Below are 27,135 nucleotides of genomic sequence, written 5' to 3' on the forward strand. Positions count from 1 at the left end.
GCAGAGACATTACCTCTAGGCATTAATCCTAGAATCATGGCATCATTTGAGTTGGAAAGGACCTTTTTAAGGTCGTGTTGTCCAACTGTCTTTGCAGAAACCTTCAGTTGTCCAACAGAAATCACCTCTGGCAGTGCTGCCGTTGCCCTCTGAGGCAATTGCAGTCCAATGGCCACGGTGTTATTACCTCCATCAGGCTCCCTGGTTGGATCTCACTCCCAGAAAGCACCATGCCACTCTGTTCCTCATCTGGATTGCCTCCCCTTGGGAATGCCACTTCATGAGATGGGTTTTCCCTTGCCTCCAAGGATTTGCCTCTGCTGTTAAGTCACAGACACAAGCAGTAACCCCATGCCCACCTCAGAAGAAGCCAAGCTCCTTCTTTCCATGCTGGCTACAGATGCTTAGTGCTCTTCCAACCTGGGCCTTTAAGACCATGGAAATGCAGTCCTGCAGAGGCTGGAAAAGCATGCAGGGAGGACTCTGCACAGTCAGCCACTGGAAAGTTGAAGCCTGGAAGTCAGAGCTATACAAGGCAAAGCTCCATTCTGATTTTCTTTACCCCTGAGGGGGAATGTGGGTTACCAGCAAGGACACCTATGAAATGGCCCTGTTCTAGTCTCTAGGATTTGTCCTGATTCAGAGGAACTTGAGCAAATTCCCCAATGAATTTCAGAAGGGAGAGGCAGAGAGGCTGTGTGCTCCTCTCTGTCCGTGTGCCAGTGGCTCTCTCAGCTGTGGCTTGAGTAGCTGGGTCAGACACTGAGCCTCTGGGAAATACCCTCTCATGCTTCCTCCTGGGGAAAACAAGAAGCAGCAGGCTGACTGGGAGGAGTGACTATGACTCCAAACTGCCAGCTGTTTGGGGTCAGAAGTCATCAGCCAGCCTGCACCAAGTCCCACATTTCAATTTTTAAATTAAAGGTTGTTTTCATCTTCAGCTTGGGCCTTTCTGGTTCTTTTTTTCCAGATTTTCTCTGCAACCACATGAATTAGGAACTGACCTTTGGCCAGAAGTTTCTCCTGATGTCTGGAGCTGGGGCTGTGTGTTCCAGTGATTCTCCTGCATCATGGAAACTGAGGCCCATGCCAGTTCTGTTAGGCTCTTGCTGTGGGATAGTAAGGACTGACTCAAAGAGAGCAAGAGGACATGTTTCTGAATTAACAGTACAACACAAACCAGGTGCTGGAAGGACAAGGAGATGCTGTTTTTACAACATAGGTGGGTGTATTGAGTGCAGAGCTCTGTGAAGGACTGGAGGTGTCAGGTAGAAGCATAGCACAGCAAAGAAGAGCCTCCTCAAATTTTCTTTGAGTGTCTATCAATCGGATACATAACATACAGAGCCTGAACCATGTCCTGCCGATATCTGTAGGGATCTTTCATGTGGATTTGATTGTGCATCAGTCTGTAATGTCCTTGGATATACTAAAAGTGAGGAACTGCTCCTGAGTGAGACTGGAATTGGGGAGAGGATCACTGCTACTGTGACTTTACTTCCACCTTTGCCATGAGCACTCTCTGAATGTACCCAGTCAAAACTCAGATCATTTCTATAAAGTCACTGCAAAGAGCTGAAGCAGAGGAAGCTCCTCACAGTCTCACTGTGGGAAAGAAGAGACTTTGTGGATCTCCCAGTTTCTGAAGTGAACATCTGCAGCCCATGAGGGCATAACAATTAATTGGAAAAAATCCCTGAGATAATTTCCTTTTCAGCCTGCTGTAGTGTAAGGGCCTAGGTACATAGACCTAATTTCATCAAATTAGAATAATCATAATAATAATAGAGAAATTAACTTTTCTGATAACTATGCCATGAATAGTGGCACCACCATGCACCTTTAAAGAGGGAAAGAGGTGCTCCAGTCTCTCTCCTGAGCTGACAGCTGTGGACACTCCTAGAGCTGCTCCCCCTGCTAATAGTTCCAAGAGTTCCTCACCATATGGACACAGTGCCTCTGAGGTGGCAAGGCAAAGCACAATGCAAGGGGTTTGAGGTGGAAAGCAAGTACCACATTCCTCTGAAAGAAGTCAGTAACCACTAAAACCCTGGATTTGAGCTTTGCAGACTTTCTAGAATGCAGCCAACCTAAACAAGGACTGATTGCATGCAAGCAATGTGGCCTGGAAACATCTTGGTGCTTGCAAGATTGGGATTGGTGCAGATATCTGTGTTGTGGCACTGATATGAACAAGAACTCCTCTCTAGAAAGCACATGGGGGAGAGAAGCAGATCCTCATCACAGCACCCTCATGTAAAACACAGCTTTAGACAGTCAGAAGTCTTTCTACATCCTAAGGCAGAAATGGAGCACGAAGCAAGAAAAGGAATGACTTCCCACATTGGACATTACATATGCCACAGGAGTATTTTCCAGAGAGGAGAGGGAGATGGTTCTAAAATAAGAAATAAAAATGTCAACCCCCAGATATTTCTAAGAACTGAAAGTACTGAACATTTGCCCACAGCTGCCATGGTTGAGAGGTGCTCTCAGGGGCCTGGCTGGTGGCCAGCAGACAGCTCCTATGAGAGCATGTTTCTCTCTTGCTGTCTCTCATACGAGCAAGAAGTGAAATAAGAGGATGCTTTACCTTCGTGTTTGTTTGTGTCCATGGCTGCTATGGGGTGTGCGTCCTCGCAGGGACTCCTGTCCTCACTCGGGAGGGCTCTGGCTGGTCACTGGGAACATCCCATGGCTTAGAGCTGCCCACATGTGAGCCCTGGGGTGGGTCAGCTGATCTGAACCCTGAGTGCAGAAAGATGCAGAAAGGGTTTATTGAGCAGAGCTGCTCGAAGTTCAGACAACAGAAAAGGAGAAGGGATTTGAGAGAGAATGAAGCATCCTAAAGATCTGTTTGGGTTCACAGTGCCTCCACAGAGTAGATGCTGGTACAAACACTTCCCTCCCAGCCCATTTGTGCTTCCATGGACAGGTGGCTAAAAGGTTCTATGTAGTCCCACAGAGACTGTCTTCTCAGCAAGATGCTTCCTGTATGAACACTGAATCAAAATATGCTGTAGTTCAAACAGCACATGAACACCTTGCACGGGTGTTCTACATCCAAGAGTCAGCTTTTTACTAGGCAACCAGTCACCCAAAATCTGCTTCAGACCTGTGTTTGGGCCACAGAAATACTGCCTTCAGAATGCTGCTGCACAATTCTGCCAGCACTTTAGGAAGCACTTGTCCTGCTGTACCTGCTTTCTCTGTCCACAGCCTCCCTGACTGGGAGACGCAGGAGCGCTGCAAGGCACCTCAATGTGCAGAGGTGTGGCCTCTGTGGGAACCAGGGACAGCAGGGCATGATGCTGTGCCCAAGCCAGTCTCATGATAATGCATCTCATCACTCACCTGTTATTGAGATTAGGACCCTGCTGCCTGATTAATGACATGGGCAGAGACACGGAAAAATGGATTGTACCAGCTCAGATTTCTCTTATCAACATGGGCCATGCCCCACATCCACACTGCCCCTTCCTAGGGTTTGATTCAAGTCTGCTTTTGTCCAGCCTTATTAGGAGACTAGATGTGATTTAGGACTCTAGAATAACCTCCTACCTCCATTCCTGTTGGACACAGCTGTGCAGAAGGCTGATGTGAGTCATCCTTGGCTTTGCTAATGGGACTGTAGTGGCCAGCATAATTATGGCACAGAGCTCTGCTGGCACAGCTCTGCCAAGGTGGTTCAGAGAAGTCTGGGGTGATGTGTTCAGAGAAGTAGGCACAGAAAAAGGCACAGAGCATTAAATAGATTGGAGAACTGCAAAATATGCAAGAGTCCTGTGTGGCTACTGAAAATCAGAGCAGAAGCAGTGATTCTGGTGCAGTCAGCAGTGTAGCTTTGGGCCTCACACATTAAACCTGAGAGCTTTTGAGTGTAGAATTTCCATGAGAGGAGTGTGGTGACACTGCCAGTGCCACAGAATACCCAGCTGGCTTCTTGCTGGAGGGTCTGGTGTGGACTGAAAGGCTTCCAGCACAGCACTGGAGGGACTTGAGGTTAAGCATCATCTTAAAACTGAGGGTTAATGAAAAGATAAACTTATTTGCAAGAGAGCTGTTTGTAAGATCACTTGCTAAGAAGATCCACTGACTTCTCAGGACAGAGGATCCCTTGGTGAAGTGTGTGGAAAACCTGAGCAAAGATGGAGGGATTTGTAAAAATAGGCTGGGAAAGCTCCCACAATGAGATAAATCTTAGAGTTTGTTACATCTGTTTTCAATCAGCTGATAGTATAGCAGTTATTTTTTTGTTCTGAAGACTCTTAGAGTCATTACAGAGTTTAGATAGGCAGGGACCTCTGGAGTTATCTGACTCAAAGCAGGGCTAACCTCAAAGTTATACCAAGTTGCTCAGGGCCACACCTAGTCAAGGTCTAAGTATGTCCCAGGTTAGAGAATTCTCAACCTTTCTGCTCCTGTGTACCAGGGCTACACTGCTTCTACTAGGATGACGTTTTTCCTTATGGTCAATCAAGGTCTCTTTTGTTGGAGTTTGTGCCCATTTGTCCTTTCATTGTGTCTGTGAGAAAAGCCTGGCTGTCTGGACTACAACCCCTATTAAGTAGTTGCAGGTGGCTATAGAAGTCTCCCAGCCTTCCTTTTCCCAAGCTGGACAAACCCAGCTCACTCAGCCTGTCACCCTATGGTCTGTGTGCTAGCCCTCTCCAGCACAAAAAAAAAAACAAACCAAAAAACCAAAAAAACCAACAAAACCAAACCAAACAAAAAAACCCAAAAAACAAACAAAATAAACAAAGAAAAAAAAACACAACCAAAAAAAAAAAAACCAAACAAGCCAAAACAAAACAAAAAACCAAAAACTCACCCAAACCCTCCCCCCCAAAAAACACTTCTTTTTTGGCATTAGGTATTCCAGAGAATTACACAACTGCAAGTGGTTTTAGAATAGCTAAATCTCTCTAGAAGTTTTGAGGACAAGGTATTAAAGTGTGTGTCTCTGAGCAAAACAGACTTATAAATTCAACTTCAGTAGCAGAGTTGTTAAAACTTTGCTTCCAATTTAAATTAGTCAGCACCACAGAAAATTCCTGAGACTGGGCTGTTGAACTAGGACTAGTGTGGTTAACAGAACTAGTTCTGTTAAGTTCTGTTAGTTTAAAAATTCAGAAATGGTTAGTTTTAAAACTCAGAATTGTTTTTGCAATGCTGGGGGAAGAGGAACAAGTAGGAAAGACAAAACAGATATGTAAGAAACATGAACCTCCTCTGTTTTCACTGAAAACAAAGAAAACAGCTGGAAATTAATTTATTTCATTTTTGCATATTTTTGCCTATTCTGTTAAGGACATGCTTAAGCACAGTCCGTGTCCTCTGCAGAGCTCAGGAGTGGCTCTTTGAAACTGGGACACCGGGGATGCCGCCATCCCCTCCTGCTCCAGGCAAACCAGGAGTTTTGCTATCTGACTGCACTGCAAAGTAGGTTGACCTTGGTTAAGTGGGTCCAGAAAATCTTACCTGTTTTACCAGAGTAACTGTCTTTGTGTGTCATCTTATCTGCAGCCTGCAATTTCCTGAGTTACCCCCTTGGTTCTTTGTTATGTTAAATAATTGCATTAACATTGGCTACTTCCCACAACTTAGGGCTCACTGCTGTACTTGGTGAATTGCCTCTCTCTCCCTGGTTCTCCTGAATTGCTGAATATCAGAACCAAAACTAATCATTACTGGAACAGAGCATGAGCCTTGCCCTGGTTTGCAGTGAAGGTTTGTCCCCTGTTCCCCCAACTGTGGGTGGGGAAGCTGTTAAGATTGTCCTCACCAGGGACCAGGATTTCAGGGAGTCTGAGCTGGCTGAGCAGTGTCTGGCTTGTGCCTAAAGGGTGCAAAAATGGCTTGGAGAATAGGATTGGTATTTGGCCCTAAGATCCTGGATGGGGGGGTGCTTGGTCAAACCATGCCTCTGCTGGCAGTGGACAAGTCCTAAACTCACAAAAGAATCAAGGTGAGCAGGAGCCCTTGCATGGCTCTAGTTCAACTTCCTGCTCAAATCAAGAGTAATGTCAAAGTTCCTCAGGACTCAGTCCATCTCCAGTCTGGACAGTTCCCACACTGGAGTCTTCACAGCCTCTCTGGGCCCTCCAGTACCCTGAAGAAGAATATTTTTCCTTACATCCAGTCAGGGTTTCCCTTAGCTGCAGCTTGTACCCAGTGCCTTTCACTGTGCACCTCTGGGAAGATGCTGGATTCCATCTTTTACAGCCCTCTTGAGGCAGTTAAAGGCTGGAGAGGATCCCCCCCTTCATGTTTTTGTCTCAGTCCTGAGCAAGTCCTTCCCTGTATACACAGACATGATTCCATGTGCACATCAGCAGCAAGTACAAGCCCTTTCCTGAACCATACCAGGCCTCCACCTATGGCAAATCCAAGGTTTGTCTGACATGCCAGCCACCACAGGGTTGTTCCCTCATCAACAAGAAGATGTTATTGCTCCTCTGCAAGCTCCCCACTGGCCAGGCTCAGTACCCAGTCACATGGAGCCATTCACAGGCTGTATTGGCCTGCCATTCAAGCCCAGGTCCCCTGCTTTAGGGACAAGAAATGGCAAAGACGTGCTTGTTTCTTTAGAGATGAGCACTAAAACTCATTTACACTCCTGCAGTTCTTATCTAGTCAGAATAATATCTCCAGAGCAAAGCCCAGAGAATAATTTGAAGGTGTTAAAGCCACCAGATTCCTCCATCATGGCAAAAAGATGTATTTTCCCCTTTTGTTTCTATCTCGCCTCCAGCAGCCAAATCTGCTAGAACCAAAGAACATCTGCTGTTTGTGATTGTCATGCTGCTGGCCACTGGTGGCCACAAAGAACCCTGCCCTGGTGCCTTGCATGAGCAGCTGGCACTGCAGCCCCTCCTGCCCAGCACAGCAGCCAACCTGTTAACAGAGCCTGGGCCCAGCACCCACTTCCTATGAGATCCCTGAGGGAGAAGGGAGGGATGGATGGATGGATGGATGGATGGATGGATGGATGGATGGATGGATGGATGGATGGATGGATGGATGGATGGATGGATGGATGGATGGATGGATGGATGGATGGATGGATGGATGGATGGATGGATGGATGGATGGATGGATGGATGGATGGATGGATGGATGGATGGATGGATGGATGGATGGATGGATGGATGGATGGATGGATGGATGAGGTCCCAGTGAGCTGTGCCCTTGAGGCAGCACAGGAGTGGGGTTCCTGCACAAAGCCATGCACAGTGCAGAGAGGGGAGGCAGCTCCTGCAGCTTGAAGTGCAACTGTGTGACTGTGCTCCCCCTCCCAGTGCTCCCCCACATGGAATGGCACAGCTGGGGTAGAGAATAACAGCTGTGCAGAGATCACAGATGAAAAAGACTGAGGGACTACACCAAGCTTCAGCATGCAAGCAGGCAGGGTTCAGTAAAGCAGTCACAGCCTAGCCTTGGAGCAGAGCTGCTTGTCTGGCTTCCTGCCTCATTCTAAAATCATGACATGGGTAACAGTGCAGGAATCCATGTGCACTTTTGCTGCTTCAGTTATTAAGCATCCACAGTTTTCCTAAATAAATGCTTGGGATCTTCCTGGGGACTGTCTCAATGCTGCTGGCTGAGATTGCTGGCTGTTTTAAATATCTCACTTGGAGAACAACCCCCAGTCCTCTAAAGAGAACAAAAAATCAGTTATTTACTCTCATCACTCTTGCACTTTGTGTCCAACTAATTCTAATGCAGCTGTCATCCAAATAAGTCAATTTAGCATGATACTTCAATTTAGCTTGTAAATGGTGAGAGAAAAAAAAAAAAGCCTTTTTAAAATGTTTTAGAAACTTCACTGTAAATGCAGCCTTACAAGATTGTCCGTCACACTAAGAAGCTAGATCTCCATTCAGAATCTTAGAAGAAATCAGCTGAAAATAACTGCGGGCACTGAAGATGCAAAACACTTTAAATATAATTTTATGTGCTGCACACACAATATAATTAGTTATGGCTCTAGCTTTATCCATAATATGAAAAATGGCATAATTAATCCCACTCTTCATCCCAAACCGAGTACATTTTAAACTTACCCCAGGCTAGTTGAAGATCCTTCAGCACTGGTGGTTGCTAGAGTTGGGAATTAGCACTGTGCAAGAAAGGAGAGAGAGAGAGAGAGGAGAGCAATGGTGGTTTGACGTTTCCCAAGATGGGACTGTCACATGCTAATCACTGATTTGAAATGCAAGTATAACAAAAACCTTCTAATTATATAATCTTTGGGTCACATCCTTGTGTGCCCATGCAAAAACCAGGACTGTGCACTTGGAAGAAGACGATGCAGAATTTCTGACTTTTTAATTAGCATTGCACAGGGCTGGGGAGGGAGGGAGGGAGGGACGGCGAGGAGCTCTGGGAAGTGACGGCAGCGGGGCCACGTGGGGCCATGCTGTGGCTGCTGTGGCCGTGCTGCTTTGCCAGGCTCAGAGGACCTTAAGTACCTCCTGTGGCATCCAAAAAAGACAACTTCCAGTTGGGGACAGGGAAACAGGACCAGCTCCTCCCTACCTGCTGACACCCTGGATTTCCCAAGGATGCCAGGGCCAAGAAGGCGCAGGGGCCAAGGGCAAGATTGCCAAAGTGCCATGGCAGGGGAGCAGCAACACGAACCAGCACCTGAGTATTTTCTGTTTCTTGCTAGATTATGAAAAATGTTCTTTTGAGTAAAAATAATTAAGGGCATGGAGGGTGGGGAGCAGCAGCCCTCCACAGCTGCTCAGTTTCTTCCCTAAGGAGGATCAGCCCTTCACTGGAAGGCTCTTTGCTCCAAAGGGAGCATGTAGAGAATGCAAGTAACCCAAGGGCAGGGCTGCCAGGGCAGTGCTTGGGCCAGTCCACCGAGCTACTCTGAAGCATAAGAACAGGGAGACATAAAGGAGGAGGAACAGTAACAAAAGGCAGACTGATTTCTCCCTGAAAAGCAAAGATTTTCTTCAAAGATACCCTCCAGGCAGAAAATGTGAAATGTGAAACTGCACAGCCTAAATCAGTATAATTGCTGTGCAGCAGAGATAAATGTGAAGCCCTAGCAAGGGAGCTGAAAGGACAGGCTCCTAAATTAACAGAAGCTCTCTGGAAGATGCTGCTACCTATGAAGTCAAGCATTAGGGACAGAGGACACACTGTTTCTTTTTTGGGTTTTGTTTGTTTCTTTTTGTTGTTTTTGTTGTTCCTTAGGTTTGGGGGGGGGGTTGTTTGGTTTTTTGGTTTTTGTTTTTGGTTTTGAGCTGGCTATTTCAGAAGCCAAAACCAAGAAAATTGAACAAAATCTACTGTTCTCCTCAAGCACAAACTCAGGTGTCCTTTTGCAGTCCCCCTCTAAAAAATGAGAATGGTATATATATGTATGAGTATAGAAGTATTTTCACCTCAAGACAAGAAGGCATCTGAGAGGCAAAACCCCATGAGACCATGCAATGTATTTCTTTCCAGAGCTGACTCTCCATCTTCTGTACACAGGCTGCTCCCAGAGGTGGGTCCATGGAGCACATAAGCCCGGGGGAGGTGGCACGGAATGTGAGTCAGCAGCGTTGCTATGAACCATTCTTCCACTTGTGGGGGTGGTGGGGAGCCTCACTGGGGCAGAGCAGATCCAAATGGACCATCAGAGTGGTGGCTGTGGCCACCATCGGCAGGAGGACCCTGAGGAAACACCCTCATGGCAGGTGTTGTCTCTGGGTTGGGGGCTATGGTAGTTCTTATACAACCAAACCAGTGTGTAAATTTTCTTTTTATTTTTGTGGTAGTTTTTTTTCTTTAAACTCCAGCCTGATAGAGGTTGCCTGGAGGGGCTGTGGAGTCCCCATCCACAGAGTCAAGGCCCGACAGGATGTGCTGCAGGGCAGCTGTCTGGGTGACCCTGTGTGTGCTGGGATCTGCAGAGAGGCCTTCCCCACCTCAGTGACTCAGCTTTGGGGTCTCTTGTCACTTATGTCACCCTCACTCTGAAACTGGTATCACTTTCCTCCCTTTTAGTCCCACACACTGAGTTTTGTAGTGAAGGCTGAAGACTTCCACAATCCCTGAGTACAGCCATTAACCCCACACCACCAGGCCCACCAACAACCCAAGGCCGGCCCCAAGTGGCACATCTCAGGGTTAACAATTCCAAGGATGGCGCTTCCCTGGGCCGCCTGTCCCAATGCCTGGCCACCCTTCACCCTTTCCATGAACACGTTTCCTAATAGACAATCTAAACCTTCCCTGGCACAACTTGAGGCTATTTCCTCTCATCCTGTCACTTGTAACCCGGGGGAAGAGGCTGACCCCCACCTGGCTGCTCCTGTCGGGGAATTACAGAGAGTGATGAAGACCCCCTGAGCCTCCCTTTGTCCAGGCCGAGCGCCCCCAGCTCCCTCAGGAACTTGTGGCTTGGTGCAGCGAGCACCTACCAAGATCTTCAAGAATCGTTCTCGTCTTCACTACGAGAGCTACTTTAAAAACCAGCGTGCCTGCTGAGGAACAAACAGCCGGTGTCACTGTTCCAGCCACACACACAGAGATTTTCAAACGCACAGCAGCCTAAATCCACACTCAATTCCCAGCGCCAGGCGCTGTGCGAGGAGCGGGGCGGGGCGGCAGGAGGGGGGCGGGGCGGGGCGGGCGGAGGTGCCGTGGCCCGGAAGGGAAACGCCTCAGATCCGGATCGGGGAGTCCTGGAGGTAGCCGGCAGAGAGGGGGGAACGCCGGGGAAAAGGAGTGGTGAAGCTGCCGGGGGTAGTGTGTGTCACGATTCCGCGGAGAACGGCGGTGGAGGGGAAGGGCCTGCGCAGGGGCTCTGCGAGGGCGGCTGAGGGGAGGTGGGTAGGGGATGGGGTCCGGGGAGCCGGCGCTGGGAGTGGATTGGGGGTCCCCAGACAGCCGGGGAGGGGAAGGTGCCATGGGGAAGGGCGGGACGAGCCGGCGGAGCTGCTCCGTGCCCTGGGCTCTGTGCTCTGAGCTGCGAGGAAGGAAACGGAGCCGTGTGTGACAGAGGCGGCGGGGCACCTGCCATGGTCTCCCTTTCCCTCCCTCACTGCTGCCGAACTGCCCCGGCGGGGTCGGTCAGCTTGGCTGTGGGCACCTGGCCAGTCCCAGTGGAGCTGGAGTGGGGAGAGCGGCCACAAAAGGGGAATTTGCTTCTTTCCCAAGCCCTTTGGGCTGTTACTTGAGCACGGCCACATCAGGTCTTGTCCTGGCTGTGGAGGTGCCAGTGCAGCGATCCAGGGAATAAATTCCTGCTGGACCGCCCCCAGCTGCTTATTGTCCCCTGCAATAGCTTCCCATTAGCAGGAGGTGCCTAGGAGGATGTGTTAGTGTTGGCAGCGCTGATGGGCTGTCAGCGCTGGGAAAGACACTGCTGAGAGAAGGGGAGGAGGCAGCCTGTTTGCCAGGACAAGTCCATCACTGCCCTGACCAGGCTCAGCAGCATGGGCAGCTCCCTGCAGAAGGGAGCCCAGTGTGAGATAATGTGGAAAAAAAACATTGTATCTTGGGCTTTAGCTCCCCTTTCACCTTTTAGTCTCAGCTCTGCAAGCTGGTGAGTTAAAAAGTGACGGGTCAGAGGCTTCTGTGAAATTTCCCTTGAAGGTTTGTCCTGTGGGCTTCCATGTCCAAGAGGGTCCCATCACAGTAGCAGAACTGGGGTTCCCAGCTTAGGCAGCACTGCTGGTAGGCACTTTTGACGGAGAGTTTAGTCAAACTTGCAGCTCTTGGCTGAGGAATATTACTTTTATTTTCTAAAGTCACAGAACTCACTAAACAATGCTCCAGAAGAATATTTTTTGCTCCAGGTACATACAGACACACCAACATGCAGATAATCAACAGTGGTTTGAGAGGGTGCCTTGTCACAAAGAAAAACAAACAATGTGTGCTCAGACATAAACGATGGGCTTAATCACCCTCACAATTAAGGACTGTTTTTTCTCCCCCAAGGAAACATGAGTTGGTTAGCAAGGAAAAGAGGAAAGCCCAACAGAGGAGGAGGACGAGGCAAAGGAGGCGGTGGAAGACGAGGAGGCAGCAGTGGCCATTCAAACAAGCCTCAGCTTGGTGGTAGTAGGAAATGTTCAACCAAAATTTGGGATGATGGAGATGATTTTTGTCTCTTTGAGGAACCAAGGCTAGAATCCAGGTATTTCTGTTGGTTTTGGGGGGGATTAGCATAGGGGTGTTTGGCATACTCTGGACCATTTGAGATACTGTATTTTGACATTTGGGTCTGGTTTTTGGATGTGTTTGAATGTAGAGAAGAGTGAAAGGGTAATGAAAGTGTTTCAGTGTTTCAGTGTGAAGCAGGTTTTATGTATCTGTTTTGATTAATGTTTTATTTTTTTAAAGATTATAACCTCTGATTTTCTTCTTTGATCATAAAGTAATTTCAGGACACTTTTGGTCAGAACACATTAATAAACACAGGATGTTAAAATTGGTGTATTACAAAACAGAAGCTGGGCCATGGAAAATGAGCAATTTAGAATTATTTTAGTATCCTGTGTGAGTTCTGACCCATCTAGCTTATGGTTGTATTGTAGTCTAAGAGTAACCCTTGCTAGCTTTACCTAGCAAGGGTTCAGTCAATCATTTTGGATTCAACATAAGATACAGTGCATGTATGCACATGTGTGTGCAGATAAAGACTCACAAATCATGGTCACATAAGAGTGATCCCAGCTAAATAATCCTTAGGGGATGGATTACTCTTATTTTGATTTTCCTGTTTTGAATTACAAGTTTGGGCCCAAACATCCCAATTCAGTCAAGAACATTTGAGCCAGGCAGATAACTTGTGATTATGTCCTATTTTAATTTTCAGATCAAGTGCCCCTGCCAAAAGAGGAGGGCAAACGAAGCAGAGACCTGAAGCAAGAATGCCTCTGCAGACCATACACATGACATCAGAGAACCAGAGAAGAGTGAAAGAACTGCTTCAAGAGCTGCAGGGGCAGGAGCTGGCACCTGAATCAGAGTTAGTTTAAATGGAGGCACTACTTCCAGCATCCTCTACATGAGCATGCTTTAGCAGGCATACTGTTAGAAATGGAAACATTTTTTTTTCCCTTAACTTTTAAGTATATCTTAAATCCTATGGTTTTGACTCTGCTTTGTTAATATTCTACAATAATAACTCTGGAAAAGGGGTAGCCAAATCTACCATTTAAATGAAGGATTTAAAACTGCAGAGGCAGAGTTTTATGTCTATTCAACATTTTAATTTAGTTTCATTTTAACTTGATAACTCTTTTTATCAGTGTAGCTGGAGAAGATGATGATGACCCTGATTACCTGGATGATGAACAGTGCTGGTCAACAGAACAGGAAGCTTCTGATGCAATGCCAAGGGTATCTGCTGAGCCAGCTGAGCACAGAGTTGTAGACAGTGAAGTGTCTTCATTTGCTGTGCACAAACTCTCCAGGTGATGCTTTATTGAATAATTTGTATCATGAAGAGGTAGATCCCTGGTCTCAATACTCTGTAAGCCCTCCTTGTGTTCTTCATCCATTTTTCTCAGATGTTAATAGTTATTCAGTACTTTTGCTTGGTTTGGGAGCATTTTATATGTGACAGCTTTTTCCGCAGACTTTAATTTCTGTAGTTGAGTGGGGAAATCTAACCTTGAAACTATGAAGTGCTGCATTCTGAGGTGTGGGGCAGTGCCATGCATGCTCCCTTGCTGTGAGCATGATCAAGCAGGTCTGTGGGTATTTTGCTTCACACGAGCCTCTCGCTCACTTGTTGCCCTGTTTTCTCTGTTTTGGTGCAGGTATGGTTTTGACTGTGAGCGCTGTAGGGCAGTGCTGAGGTCCTGCAATGGTAATATTGGGGCATCATTGGAGGATTTGCTATTGCAGTGCTTCTCTGAAAGGTATGGAGAGAAGATGCAGGTTTCTGCAGCAGCTGCTGAAGCCAGTCAAGAGGAATGTTTAGAGCAGAGACAAGAAGAAGCTTTTGCCCTCCGGTCAATTTATGGAGAAAAATTTGTAGAAAGGATTAAAAATCTTGTTTGGACTTTTAGTTTGGAATTGGACTACCTAGAACACAGGTTCAGTAAATCTAAACAAAAAAGTACCAGGGACACAGCAAAACAGACTTCAAAGGAAATATGTAAATTTTACCTCCAAGGAGGCTGCAGGTTTGGTTCAAAATGCAGATTTAGACATGAATTCCCTCCAAACCATCCATTAAACACATCCAAGAACTGTGTAGATGATGCTCATCTCAGACATAATGAAGGTCCCATATATGAACTTGAAGTGAGATTTCCTGATGAGAACAAGTATCCTTTTCAGGCACCTCTTGTGGCATTTTACTCCACTGACGAGAATCTGCCTCTTGCTTGTCGTCTGCACATTGCTGAGTTCCTCTTTGGAAAGGCCTTGGCAGCTGCAGAGTCTCATGAGCCAGTGGTGTACACCTTGGTGACTTGTTTAGAAGATGAACATGAGATCAGTGAACTCCTGAGCAATACTCATCACAAGTTCAGTGTTCCTCCTGTCTCCCTGCTGGCAGCACCTCCTGTAAAGCCACAGACAGAGAGTGCACCTGCTTCAAATCAACAGGCTGAAGGTACACCAAGTCTCCTTTATGGTTTCTGGGCTAAGAACAGTCAGAAACATTTAAAAGGAAAAAAAGAGAGATAAGGCAGAGCCCCCACTTCAGCCATCTGTTCCAAATCTATTTCTGGAGATTGAAGTCATGTGGTGAGCCAGATCCATGATCTGTCTGTGCTTCAGGAAGTTCTTTCTGTAATCAAGCTGCAGCAGAGAGGTTTTGTGCTGGCCAGAACTGTGTTCAAGGAGCACAGGGTTTGGTTTGGCAGAGTGAGTGATGCCCATTGCCACACAATCCATGGAAAGCACTGGGAGATGTGAGCTCAGAATGGACCAGAGAAGTGTGCTTGGAAGGGAACAGGGGAGGTTGTTTGCAAGCTTTGCTGCATCTGCGACTCATCAATTCAGAAACCTCTTTTTTTAGATTACTTAAAGTTACCAACAGCTCCTCAAAATTAACTTACAAAGGTGGATTAAGGCTGAGCAAATATGGAAAGTGGTTATAGAATGTTGTTCAAGTATCATCCCTTTCTATTTATGCTGGTGCAGACAGGTTGATTTCACAGGGGGAGAGTTGAGTCTGTGTCACTTGTGGCAGGGTGACTTTCCAGCTCTCAATTCCAAAACTACTGTTATCTAAGGCAAGCTTTTTTCAAGACAGTGTTCAAGTACATCAAGTTGTAGAGCTCTTAAATAGTGACAAACTGTGGTTTTGCTACAGTAAGACAGAGTATTCCATTTTTGAGCACCCCTGCAGAAAGACAGCTTTGTTCCAGAAACAACTGAGATCCCAAATAATTTTCTTTAGTTATAAAATATTCCTCATGCTATAAAATACCTTCTTTTTTTTTGGGTTTTTTTTTTTTTTTTTTTTTTTTAGTAAAAGTAGCCTTAAAACTTCCAAGGGCTGGCTGACAGTCTGAGCAAATCCTGCTTCAGTTGATAGGCAAAGGCACTGAAGTACCTGGTCCAGTTTCAGCTTTGGTTTAAAAGTATTTGACAGTGACTTAACACTTAATTAATTAAAACTACCCTAACATATAAGCATTTTGTACTGCATAGAAGTGGTTGTGTATGGGAGAAGTGAGTTTGGGCACATGGAAAATGTGCAGGAAGGCAAACCACTTAACTGTGTGTGGCCCCCCTGACCCTGGTGCAGGGGTAGGGACAAGTGGGATGGGGCTGGAGAAGCTGTGGGTGATATGGGGAGGTGAGGGAAGGTTTGCTGGTGGTGTTGAACTAAATGCATGTCAGAAACAGTCCTGCAGACCCTCAGGCCCAGTCTAACAAGGTTCTTTGTTGGAAATGCTGCTGGAACACCTCTCTTCATTGCCCGTTCCTTAGTAATAACAATATTTAACTGTATACTCTGTCTCAAGCCTCAACAGTGTCAGAGCCTCAGGAAGAAGAGGTGGTGGCAGAAGAGGAGGAGGAAGAGCCTGAACAAGTTGTTGTGGAGAATGAGAGTTATGTGAACTTGAAGAAGAAGCTTTCCAAAAAGTATGATGTGCAGGCAAAGTCTCTGTATAACGAAAATGTTAAAATCTGTGCGCAGTTTCGTCAGAAAAAGGTACAAAACTGTGCAGAACATAGTTTTGTTGCTTACTTTAGAGAAATAAATGTTTAAGAGACAAGCTGTTGTTTCAGATGGTTCTGTTCCATCCCAGTGGTGTTCTTACTGCTGTGCTGTCTTTGTCCATCAGTCTTCCAGGCACTTTCAGTCCATGCTGTATGAAAGACAGAAGCTCCCTGCATGGCAAGAGAGAGAAAACATTCTGGGTTTGCTTGAGAGCCACCAAGTTCTGGTTGTGAGTGGCATGACAGGGTAAGGAGTGTGATTGCACATACAGACTTTATATATCAAAGTATACACAGAATAACATGAAATATGACCCATGTTCTGGAAAGGTTGGGGTTGGTGGCTCATCTGTGACCAATGAAACCAGTGACAGCAGTCCTAGGTGAGCTTCATGTAAAGGATCACACCAGTGAAACAAAGCAAATTTCAGTGGAATGCAGTCAGTTTATGTGGGTGGAAGGTGTTGTATTTGTGGAGTTTTTAATTAACTCCTGATTTTGTTGCGCAGATGTGGGAAAACAACTCAGATTCCTCAGTTTATCTTGGATGCTTCATTGCAAGGTTCTCCAAGCAGAGTTGCAAACATCATCTGCACTCAGCCTCGCAGGATCTCTGCCATTTCTGTGGCTGAACGTGTAGCTAAGGAAAGAACAGAAAGGATTGGACTCACTGTTGGATATCAGATCCGTCTGGAAAGTGTAAAGGTACATATGCTTTGCTTGCTGGTTTTCATTTACTCCTATTAAAATGTACTTAGTGCTTCTCTAGTGTACAGAATCTCTGCCCTAAACCTGCCATGCAGTGAGATAAGCAAGTTTGTATCATCTATATTTATAAAATACTAAGAAACATGTTTTGTATTTTATTTCATCTCAAGTTGCACAGTTCACTTTGCAGAATGAGAGTGCAGTGTCTTGCAGGTTTGCTTTCTGTTGAGTGAGGTGAAGGGGTTTGAGAGTGTGAGTAATCCTGCTGTCCTTTGGAAGGCTGCTGGCTGCTTTTCTGTCTGTTGCCATTCCCATGTGTCTCCCAAGTGGAGACTGAAGGGTGCAGCTACAGCCAGAAAGAAACTGCTGTGTTGGAAGTGAACTTTTGTCTGTGTTGCAGCTGATTGCTTTTTCCAAAAAGTATGCTAAAAAAGAGACTTACCAAATCTTCCTAGGAAGAGAGATTTGAGTTGTTTATCAGAAAACAGTATCCACAGGAAAAGCAGGTCATATTTTTTGATAGGTAGTAATGCCCCTTGGTAAGAAGCAGGTATTGTCAGTGTCAGTCAAGAAATAAAAATCCATCTCCAGCAGGGCTTGCTTGTTCCCTCTCAGTCAAACCTGGCACTGAGCTGAAACCAAATGCTTTTACAGCAGCACATACTCTCTTTGCACTGTGTTAATTTGCCCAGAGTCAACTGAATGCTTTGTCTTACCCTTCAAGTCCTCAGCTACCAGGCTTTTGTACTGCACTACTGGTGTGCTGTTGAGAAGGCTGGAAGGAGATCTGACTTTGCAGGGAGTCACTCATGTTATTGTTGATGAAGTTCACGAAAGAACAGAAGAAAGGTAAATAATCTCTTATCCTGTAAGCAAAATGAAGAAACGTAGTCAAAGATGGCTAAGGTGCAAGTGGGTACTACTGATCCTGTGGCAGTAGTATGGGATGGTAGAAAGAGTCTGGGTTTAGGTTCTTGTCTTTAGTAGGGCATTGTAGTAGGAAATTGTGCTGCAGCAGCTTGTGAGAAATCACATCTCTCAGAAACTGCTGTGCCTCCAAAGCACCCTCACTTTGCAGCAGTGTTGCAAAGAGGTTTTGGATAGGGCTGGAGGGTTAAGTAACTTTTTAACCTAGCTGTATCTTACAGTTTCCTTGTTTCAGCTTTTATCAAATACCATAATTCTTCGCATGCAGGCTTCAGCAGAGCAAGGGACAAAGGCTCACATTTCCTCCTTCTAGTCTGTAGATTTTACTAGACAGTCTCATCCTATCCTGTTCTAGCCTCCTGCAGTTTTACCTCACTTACCTGCTGATCACAGGCAAAAGATGATGTCTCAGTATCTCTGTAAATTAAGTGGGAAACATACTTTTTTTGTTTTCTTTGTCAAACACTGCAGTGCAGTGGGTTTCTAAGAGGCTTTGTCTCTTACCCATTATTCTGCAGCTCAGGTGGTATTTTAGCCACTTAAAAGAGCCTGTGTCTCTCAAGGATTCCTCTTCTTTCTTATTTAAAATCACTTCAAGCCAGTCTTCTAGTCATGCCACAAAAGCTGTAAATATAGAGGGAAAAATACAGTGAGCAGGGAAGAGTGGGTAAGTTTGAGTAACTCTTCCAGTAAAGAAGAGGAGCAAAAAGGACTCATCTGTTACTTTGAGTTAGTTTCTTATCTGATATTCTTATCTGTGTTGTCATTAATGTAAGTCATTTATAAAACTTTCTGTTTAAATGTTTTTGCTAAGTAATCCTGACACTCCAGAAAGGAACAGCCAGAAAAGAGTCAGATTTGCAGATTGCTTTTCACTTGGCCTTTCCAACATGCTCGTGCTTCTGTGATGGTATTGCTGTGCTGTTGATAACACCAGGAAGGTGGACAGAAGGGGAGAAAAATAGTCTGAAAGTTCATGCTGAAGACACTCAAATGTTCTTTTGCCTGTTTTCTTCAGTGACTTCCTGCTGCTGGTTTTGAAGGATATAATGGTTCAGAGGCCAGACCTGCGCATTATACTGATGAGTGCCACCCTGAATGCTGAGCTTTTCTCTCAGTACTTCCACTCCTGTCCAATCATCAACATACCAGGTGAAAACCATTCATTGTTACTGTCATTCATCGTTTTAGAGATTTGTTTTCACTATTTCTTCTTGCAAAGTGTTTCTCAAACCAAGATGAGGATGTATGCCAGAAATTCAATGCTGAAAACTTAAAGGGAAAGATTGATGAGATTTAGGAGAGAAAGGACTTGGAAATGTTGACATTTTTGTGCTGTCTGTATACCAGCAGAATTTCCCTCTCAGAAGACAATCATTATGTGGTGTGTGCATGCCAAGGTATCCTGGGTTAGTTTCACCACAGCTGAAGACTCTCCTGTATCCTTGTGAGAAAAGGATCAGTGAGAGGATCCAGCCGGATGTGTACACATTTAGCCCAATGTGCCTTTTAAATTGCTGAGCTATGACGTGGGGCTGGAGAGGAACATGGGTGTCTTCCCCTAGGTGTATCTGCCCTTCTCTGCCTGTGTGAGTGCATTGTGCACATTACCATGGAATCCTAGATTGGTTTGGGATGGAAGGGACCTTAGAGGTCCTCTAGTTTCACCCCCTGCCATGGGCAGGGATGTCCTGTCACTAGACCAGGTTGCTCAAAGCCCCATCCAACCTGGCCTTGAACACTCCATGCTTGGAAAACACCCACTATTTGTCCTAGTCAGAAATTGTGTTGAAGAGTGCAGTGTAGATGAGAGCTGTGAAGCCAGTGTATATCATAATAACCTGTATAAGATTACAATAATCTTTGGTCTTTTTCCTCTTTTCTCCATGCTATTGTATAGATAGATTTATTGTGTAGATAGATTTATTCTCGTGTTTTCTTTCAGGTCGAACGTTTCCTGTGGACCAGTTTTTTCTGGAAGATGTGATTGCAATGACAAGGTGTGAAATTCACACATTCTCTCATATATTTTGGTGGTGAGGTTACACTTTTGACCTTGAGACTGCAGTAGTTCTGTGCATTTATTTTAAAAGTAAATCCTGTCAGATCTCCCTCATCACCTGCATTCCTGGAGCTCTACTAAAGAACCTTGACCTTCATATTATCTGTAGTTAACAAAAAATTCCTCTCAGACTTAAAAAAAAAATATTTTAGATGCTCTATCTCTGTAGTTAGTTATTAGAAGGAGACTGTTAGGCTTCTTTTCACACTACCAAATGTTCTTCTGCTGTCCAGGTATGTTTTAGAGGACAGCAGTCCCTACAGGAGGAAGGTAAAGCAAGAACAGAATGGGAGACACAAAAGAACTGCATTTGAAGAAGTAGAGGAAGACCTGAGGCGTGCTGGCCTTCTGGAAACCACTGACACTGTGGTCAGAGATTCAGACCCAGACCAGAAATTAACTCTGAAGCAGCTCCTTACACGATATAAAGGTGAACTCCTTCTTAAATACAATAAATTGACATGCAGACAATGGGGGATATTATCACTGTAAGCTGAATGCTTATCTATAATTCAGAAGTTTTGCATTTGTTAAGTTCTAGATGAGAAACTTCCTGCTAGTTAAAAAAAATAAAAGAGAACCCATTGTTCTCTTAAACTACAAGCAAAGGTCTTGGCTGAAACTAGTTCTTAGCATCTGAAAATGGACAATTTTCAGCTACTGTCTCTTTCCATCCCTTTTCAGATGCTTTCTTAGTTCCACTTTGCTCTCTGTATCTGTTCTTGCTGAAGCAGCTTTGCTTGAGGCTCAGCATGGATCTGCCCTCTTCAGGTCTAAGCCAGGTGCTCTTTAAACAGCTGGTCCCATGCATCCACAGATGTTTTTTGTAAGACATGGATTTACTGCATCTTTTATTTCTTTTTTTCCCAGGGGTTAGCAAGGCAGTGTTGAAAACAATGTCTATCATGGACTTGGACAAAGTTAATCTAGAATTAATTGAAGCCTTGCTGGAATGGATAGTTGCTGGCAGACATTCGTACCCCCCAGGTAATTTCATTGTCCTTGGGAGATAAATGAAAGAAGATTCTTGGAAGTTTCTTGGACAGCGCAAAGCTAATGATTTTCATGCAGAGGTTCTGTGGCTACTGACTATTTTTGAAAAAAATAATTTGCTAGTGGAGTTACAAAGCTTGTGATATACATGGGAGGGGGAAGGTGAGAAAATTGTCTACTTTGAGAAGTCTTTCGTGAAGGACATTACAGTGTGCTTTTTTAGTACAGTAATTGCACATTAATAAAATATTGTGCTGTTCTTTTTGTTGAGTGATTTTTAATTTTTTTTAATCTACATACATAGGTGCTGTGTTGATATTTTTGCCTGGCCTAGCAGAAATCAAGATGCTTTATGAACAGCTTCAGACTAATGCTCTTTTTAATAACAGGCACAGCAAGAGGTAAGCCAAAAGTTCCAAAACTGTCAGTCTTTACCCATAAATAAAGAGTAATTTCCTGCACAAAGCCTGCCTTTATCCAGGGATAAATTAGCTTGATTAAATGTGTGAGCTGACTCCAGTTAGGATAACTCCTTTTCTGTCTTGTTGCCTCCCTCCTTTTGTTTTTCTCCTCAGCTCAGGAAGGTCAGTTGTTGAAGTTCTCAGAGACCCTAGTGAGGAGTGGTTTCCATTTTGTGCTCTGCATGATTCAGGCTGCTGAAATCTCACAATGTTTCCTGAGTTACATTAAGTTGTGGTTGTGTTTGGCCTTGGATGGTTACAAGGAGAAGTAACACTCTGAACAGTGTCTAGTGAGGCAAAAGTGTGTGCAGGCAGATTGTTCCCAAGAAGGAAGAGGCTGGAGATGCCCTGAGCATCTTGTCCTGTTGTCCTTGCAGGTGTGTGGTTTATCCACTTCATTCCTCACTGTCCAGTGAAGAACAGCAGTCTGTGTTCCTCAGGCCTCCTGCAGGAGTTACCAAAATCATCATCTCTACCAACATTGCAGAGACATCTGTCACCATTGATGATGTGGTCTATGTGATTGACTCTGGAAAAATGAAAGAGAAAAGGTACTGGCATTTATTCCTCGGGGTTTTGTAAACTGTTTCAAGCCTTGAGTTTTCCAAAGAGCTTGGAAAAACCAGAAGGAAATTTGGTCTGTAGAAAGCTGCTACGAGGTGGAGAAAGCCAGTCTAAGCTCAGATCTAAGTGCAGGGGTGGGAATTGTATTCATACAGAAGTTGGCAGCATCTTCCTGCTCAGCCTCCAGCCTGTTCTCTGTGTGCTCCTTACAAGGGCCTGTGACAGGACAAGGGGTAAAATGGCTGAAGTGAAAGAGGGCAGGTTTAGATTGGATGTTAGGAAGAAATTCTTCACTGTGGTGAGGCACTGGCAAGGGTTTTCCAGAGAAGCTGTGGCTGCCCTGTCCCTGCATGTGGCAGAGGAATATGAAATTGGATGATCTTTAAGGTCCCTTCCAAGCCAAACCATTCTGTGGCTGTGTGAGTACAAGCCTGTCTCTTGCTCTCCTGTAGATATGACCCAAGCAAAGGAATGGAAAGTCTGGAGGACACCTTTGTGTCCAAGGCCAATGCTCTGCAAAGGAAAGGGCGGGCAGGACGTGTGGCCTCGGGCGTCTGCTTCCACCTCTTCAGCAGCCACCACTACAACCATCAGCTTGTAAAACAACAGCTGCCAGAAATACAGAGAGTGCCCTTGGAGCAGCTCTGTCTAAGGTGAGCTGTTGTGTTTTCTGAAAAAGCCAGCGTGCAGAATGTTCCTTCCTTTGCTGCAGGGAGCACCTGCCACAACCCGCAGCAAGCACCATCATAGTGCAAACGTTAAAGGAAGAGGCCTTCCTGTCCCTGCTGCACACCCCTTTGTACTGAAAGGAAACAAAGCAGCAGAAATTACAGTTTTGCAGTAAAAACTTTATTTCAAACTTCGGTGTACTAAATAGAAATCTGTTCTTACAGACTCACTACTCCACATTGCTCCCTGATTCGGCTTTGTGTTACAGGCCCACTCTTATGGAGCATGATCTTCAATGCATGTTTTCTGTTTGCTTTTTTCAACAGTTTTTTACAAAAGCTTGCGCTTTTTTAATCCTGTATATGGAACTAAGCTGCTTTTTTTCTTTGTTTTGTCTTTTTAACTTTCCCTTCCCTCCTCTTAAGAATTAAGATCCTGGAGATGTTTTCTGAGCAGAGTCTTCACTCTGTCCTGTCGCGACTGATCGAGCCCCCCAGGACTGAGTCCTTGCAGGCATCAAAGGTGCGACTGCGGGACCTGGGAGCATTAACTTCGGAGGAAAAGCTCACTCCTCTGGGATACCACTTGGCTTCACTGCCTGTGGATGTCAGGATTGGCAAGCTCATGCTGTTTGGCACCATCTTCCGCTGCCTGGATCCTGCTCTCACCATAGCAGCCAGCCTGGCCTTTAAGTCACCTTTTGTAAGTATTCTTAACCTGAGGGCTGTGTTTTTGTGCAGCAGCAAAATGCTGTTGGGACTTGCAGCATGCTACATTTGATATTTGAATTCTTCTTTTTAGCCTAAATTATGTGTTAGTGCAGTGCTTGTTACAACTGTCCAATTATAAGCAGAAGTTCAAAAACCATGTGGTAGCAGCCAGAGTGGTATTTATATACAGTAGAAACAGTGAATATTATTTTTGATTTTTAGCCAAGAAGTGCACACATTTTGTCTGAATTTGGTGTGAAAATTACTCGTAATAAAAATTGTGAGATAGTGATAATGGATGGAGCTGACACATCTGAGCTCTGAATGCAGAGGTCTCTTTGGATCTCTGTGTCTTCACTGTCACTTTGGCTGTTTGAATCAGATGCTCTTTTGAATGCCTCATATTTTCTGTTACCCACAGGGAAAATTTGCATTCTGACCTGTGAGCTGCTGTGAAAATACCAAAGACAATGTGCCATGTAGCTCTACAATGGCTCATCCAAGTGGTGAGGGGAAGAACACACTAACCTGTTACTGCCTGTCTAGGTGTCACCATGGGATAAAAGGGAAGAAGCAAACAAAAAGAAGCTGGAGTTTGCAGTGGGAAACAGTGACTACCTGGCTCTTCTCCAGGCCTATAAGGTGAGTAGCCTCTTGGGGTTTTGTGATGTGTTTGATATCCAAGCAGAAACATTTTATTAAAGCCTTCCTCCCATCCTCTCAATCAGGGATGGCGTTTAAGTATCAAAGAGGGCTCTCAAGCAAGCTACAATTACTGCAGGGAGAACTTTCTGTCAGGAAGAGTTCTTCAGGTAGGTCAGGGTTTGTGGCCTGGCACAGGGAGGGACTGGTGGAGTCCCAGTGACAGCAGTGAGCCACTGGGGAAGACTCTTCCTGCAGGGTGTGGCAGCCATCACAGTGCTCTGTCTGTTGTAGGAAATTGCCAGTCTGAAGAGGCAGTTTGCAGAGCTGCTTTCTGACATTGGCTTTGTGAAGGAGGGATTGAGAGCCAGGGATATTGAGAAGAAGTGGTCCCAAGGAGGTGATGGTGTGTTGGATGCCACAGGAGAGGAGGTAATTCACAGCATTTCATCGGTGCTTCAAAATGCTGCTGTAGTTTTTCATGTGGGCTGTCTTCAGAAAGATTGGGGCCAGACATGTCCTGGGGTTACATGATGATCAGGGTGATCAGGGTTTGGTAGTTGTAGGATTGCTGTGCTTTGGGACAACTTGTGCTTGCTTTCTCTAAGGTGCAAGCCACTTTGTAACCAGATGTCAGAGAACAATTCAGCTGGGCACCAGGATAGTGGTGGCCAATTTGTTCCATTGATAGTGGGGGGAAACAAAGCCCAGGTCCAACCTGAGGCTGCAGGAGCAGTGACTCATCCTACTCTATGAATCACAGAAGTGCAGCTGTAAAAGCGAAGCAGTTTCAGGAATTCAGTCATTCCCGGAGCAGAGTTTTACCTTTACAGACTGAACTGTAGGATCCCTAATGATCCCCTATTGATTTCACAGGCAAATTCAAATGCGGAGAACATCAAGCTGATCTCAGCTATGCTGTGTGCTGCACTGTATCCCAATGTTGTCCAGGTAAAAGAATGCTTTTTCATTTTCTCTTCTTTGGTCTAGCATATCCACACAGCCTGCTTTCATTTGGGCTCAGTGTGGCAGCCTTGAGCCTGGCTTAGGTTGCCAAAAGTTGCTGCTTGCAGTGTCAGAGCTCCAGTTTGTATTGCCTGACTGCTGCTGTTCCTACAGGCTGATTAGTGTCACACAGAAGCCAGCAGGAAAAGTGAAGAAGCCACTTAAAATTACACCTTTTTAGAAGGCTGAGGTTACAAAGGAAGTCCGGGCACCTGACAGCACCTCTGTCTCCAGTGACTTGACATGTTGCTACTACCAAATTTCTGGTTTTGAAAAATTTAAAACATGAAGATAAATGTTTTCTGGTGCAGCATTTTTATAACCTTATTTCTTACCATACAGGTGAAAAAGCCAGAGGGTAAATACCAGAAGACCAGTACAGGAGCGGTCAAAATGCAACCAAAAGCAGAAGAACTGAAGTTTGTTACTAAAAATGATGGTTATGTTCATATTCATCCTTCATCTGTGAATTATCAGGTCAGGATGCTTTTTTCTGCAAAGCATGCTCTCTTTTTATTAAAGAAATCACTTTTGCTTGAGTGTTTAAAATTACAGTGAGAATCCCTATTGATGTTTAAAATAAAAAATCTTAATGATTGAACAGTCCTGTGTTAGGACTGTAAATAATGGTGCATTCCTGAGTTAGGAGTGTCCTGGGCACAGAGTTAAACTGCAGCCTCTGGAGCCAACAGTTGTTGGCAGCTCTTTTGGGTCAAGGAGTCTGTTAGTGCTGCAGGTGCACTGTGGGCACATTTCCTGCTCTCTGCCGCTGCAGAAGAGGCACAGTGGGCCTGTGTGGCAGAGGCAAGAAGAGCAGTGTCACTCTGACCGGGCTGTTGTGTCCCTGTCCCAGACCAGGCACTTTGAGAGCCCGTACCTGGTGTACCACGAGAAGATCAAGACAAGCCGTGTGTTCATCCGGGACTGCAGCATGGTGTCTGTGTACCCGCTGGTGCTGCTCGGTGGCGGCCAGGTGCACATGCAGCTGCTCAAGGGGGACTTTGTCATCTCCCTGGACGACGGCTGGATCCGCTTTGTTGCTGCCTCGCACCAGGTGAGGAGGAGGGGCCATCCTGGGAGAGCTGAAGAGCTGAGCTGCAGCTGAGCCTTACCCCTGCCTCTGTGCTTTACCCTGTGTCAGGTGGCTGAGCTGGTGAAGGAGCTGCGCTGCGAGCTGGACCAGCTGCTGCAGGATAAAATCAAGAATCCCAGCATGGATTTGTGCATGTGCCCCCGAGGCTCTCGGATCATCGGGATGATTGTCAAGCTTGTGACCACGCAGTGATATCAGAACAGCTTTCTGTAAAGCATCACCCATGGCTGCTGCCTGAGAACAGACCAAGTAACATCAGTGTCCTGATGTATTTATTGGTCCAAAATGTGGCACTGACCTCTGGAAAAACAAGTTGGGCAACTGTTGAGTTTTGGGTTGTTTTTTTGTTTGCTTGCTTGTTGAAATTAAGGTGGCTTACACTAGACTCTGGGAAATAGGAAAATGGCAACTCTTCCAGAAGGAACAGAAACCTCTTGTTTTTTATGGGACTATGCCCTGGTAGTAGTTTTCTGGTCACACAAACACCTGCTAGCCAGCTGTTTCTTGTAATAGTCGAGGCTGGAGGCAGCACGTGGCATAGGGAGCTGCTCCCAGATTAAACTCACTTCTACATTTTGATTGAGACTTTACTGAGGCAGTTTGGCTGACTTGGGACCCTCTGTTTACAGTTCAAGCCAAAGCCCCTGTACAAGTGAGCACCTTTAGATTTGCACTGAGGTTCTGAAATGCAAATGATGGCCTGTGGTAAGGAGATGTATTGGTTCAGTCAGTGTGGTTTTGGATCAGTGCAGGTTGCTCTGGTGACAAGATAAAACTCCAAGACAGTGTGGACATTATTCCTGAAAGAGAGGCTGTTCCAGCCCTTCCTGCACTGGGAATAAGTGAAGCAGCTGAGAGGGGACTGGTGTAGTGCATTCAAATGAATTCTTGGCAGATGCCATTGGTAATTGTTAATGTGTTCTGGTATGGGGTAATCTTCCTGCCACCCTGTACAGCTGGAACCAAGTCCCACTTTTGGAAGCTTTCAGACAAACTCCTGTTCTGAGGACTGGGCTCCTCCACTGTGGGGTAAAATGCTGTAGCACTAACGAACTATTATTTCCTCCCTTTGGCCTTGCTTTTAATTGCAGTGCTGAGCATTGCTGCAGCCAAGCTGCTCAAATACCAAGTGCCTTAAGTGACAGGACTGGGCTGTCA

The 27,135-nt window shown here is 45.5% G+C and overlaps 2 protein-coding genes across 4 annotated transcripts in view; one reads left to right on the top strand and one right to left on the bottom strand.

Annotated features, from left to right (window-relative positions):
* LOC103821325 (serine/arginine-rich splicing factor 7) overlaps positions 1-27,135 on the bottom strand; it is a 1,055,603-nt gene that overhangs the window by 1,021,861 nt on the left and 6,607 nt on the right. The window lies entirely within an intron of this gene.
* Positions 10,640-26,305, top strand: DHX57 (DExH-box helicase 57). Of its 2 annotated transcripts, none has more exons than XM_030235466.1 (24): positions 10,640-10,694; positions 11,950-12,148; positions 12,830-12,982; positions 13,266-13,430; positions 13,779-14,581; positions 15,945-16,135; positions 16,269-16,390; positions 16,653-16,848; positions 17,576-17,700; positions 18,797-18,930; positions 19,724-19,778; positions 20,074-20,270; positions 20,711-20,827; positions 21,138-21,234; positions 21,672-21,845; positions 22,311-22,511; positions 22,953-23,229; positions 23,784-23,879; positions 23,966-24,049; positions 24,174-24,311; positions 24,756-24,830; positions 25,227-25,361; positions 25,738-25,938; positions 26,026-26,305. In XM_030235466.1, the coding sequence occupies exons 2-24, from the start codon at positions 11,955-11,957 to the stop codon at positions 26,167-26,169; spliced, it is 4,074 nt and encodes a 1,357-aa protein (XP_030091326.1). In that variant the 5' UTR covers positions 10,640-10,694; positions 11,950-11,954; the 3' UTR covers positions 26,170-26,305. The 2 variants fall into 2 exon arrangements, with proteins under 2 accessions (XP_030091326.1, XP_030091325.1); XM_030235465.2 differs by having other exon boundaries at positions 10,684-10,832.

The sequence above is a fragment of the Serinus canaria genome, chromosome 3, assembly GCF_022539315.1.
Source record: "Serinus canaria isolate serCan28SL12 chromosome 3, serCan2020, whole genome shotgun sequence".
Lineage (NCBI taxonomy): Eukaryota > Metazoa > Chordata > Aves > Passeriformes > Fringillidae > Serinus > Serinus canaria.

What these genes read in the sequence shown, in the direction of transcription:
- DHX57 (XM_030235466.1), top strand. Translation starts at nt 11,955, where the DNA reads ATGAGTTGGTTAGCAAGGAAAAGAGGAAAGCCCAACAGAGGAGGAGGA. An exon ending in TTGGAGCAGCTCTGTCTAAG is followed by an intron (nt 22,512 to 22,952) that starts GTGAGCTGTTGT and finishes CCTCCTCTTAAG; the next exon opens with AATTAAGATCCTGGAGATGT. An exon ending in TTGTTGCTGCCTCGCACCAG is followed by an intron (nt 25,939 to 26,025) that starts GTGAGGAGGAGG and finishes ACCCTGTGTCAG; the next exon opens with GTGGCTGAGCTGGTGAAGGA.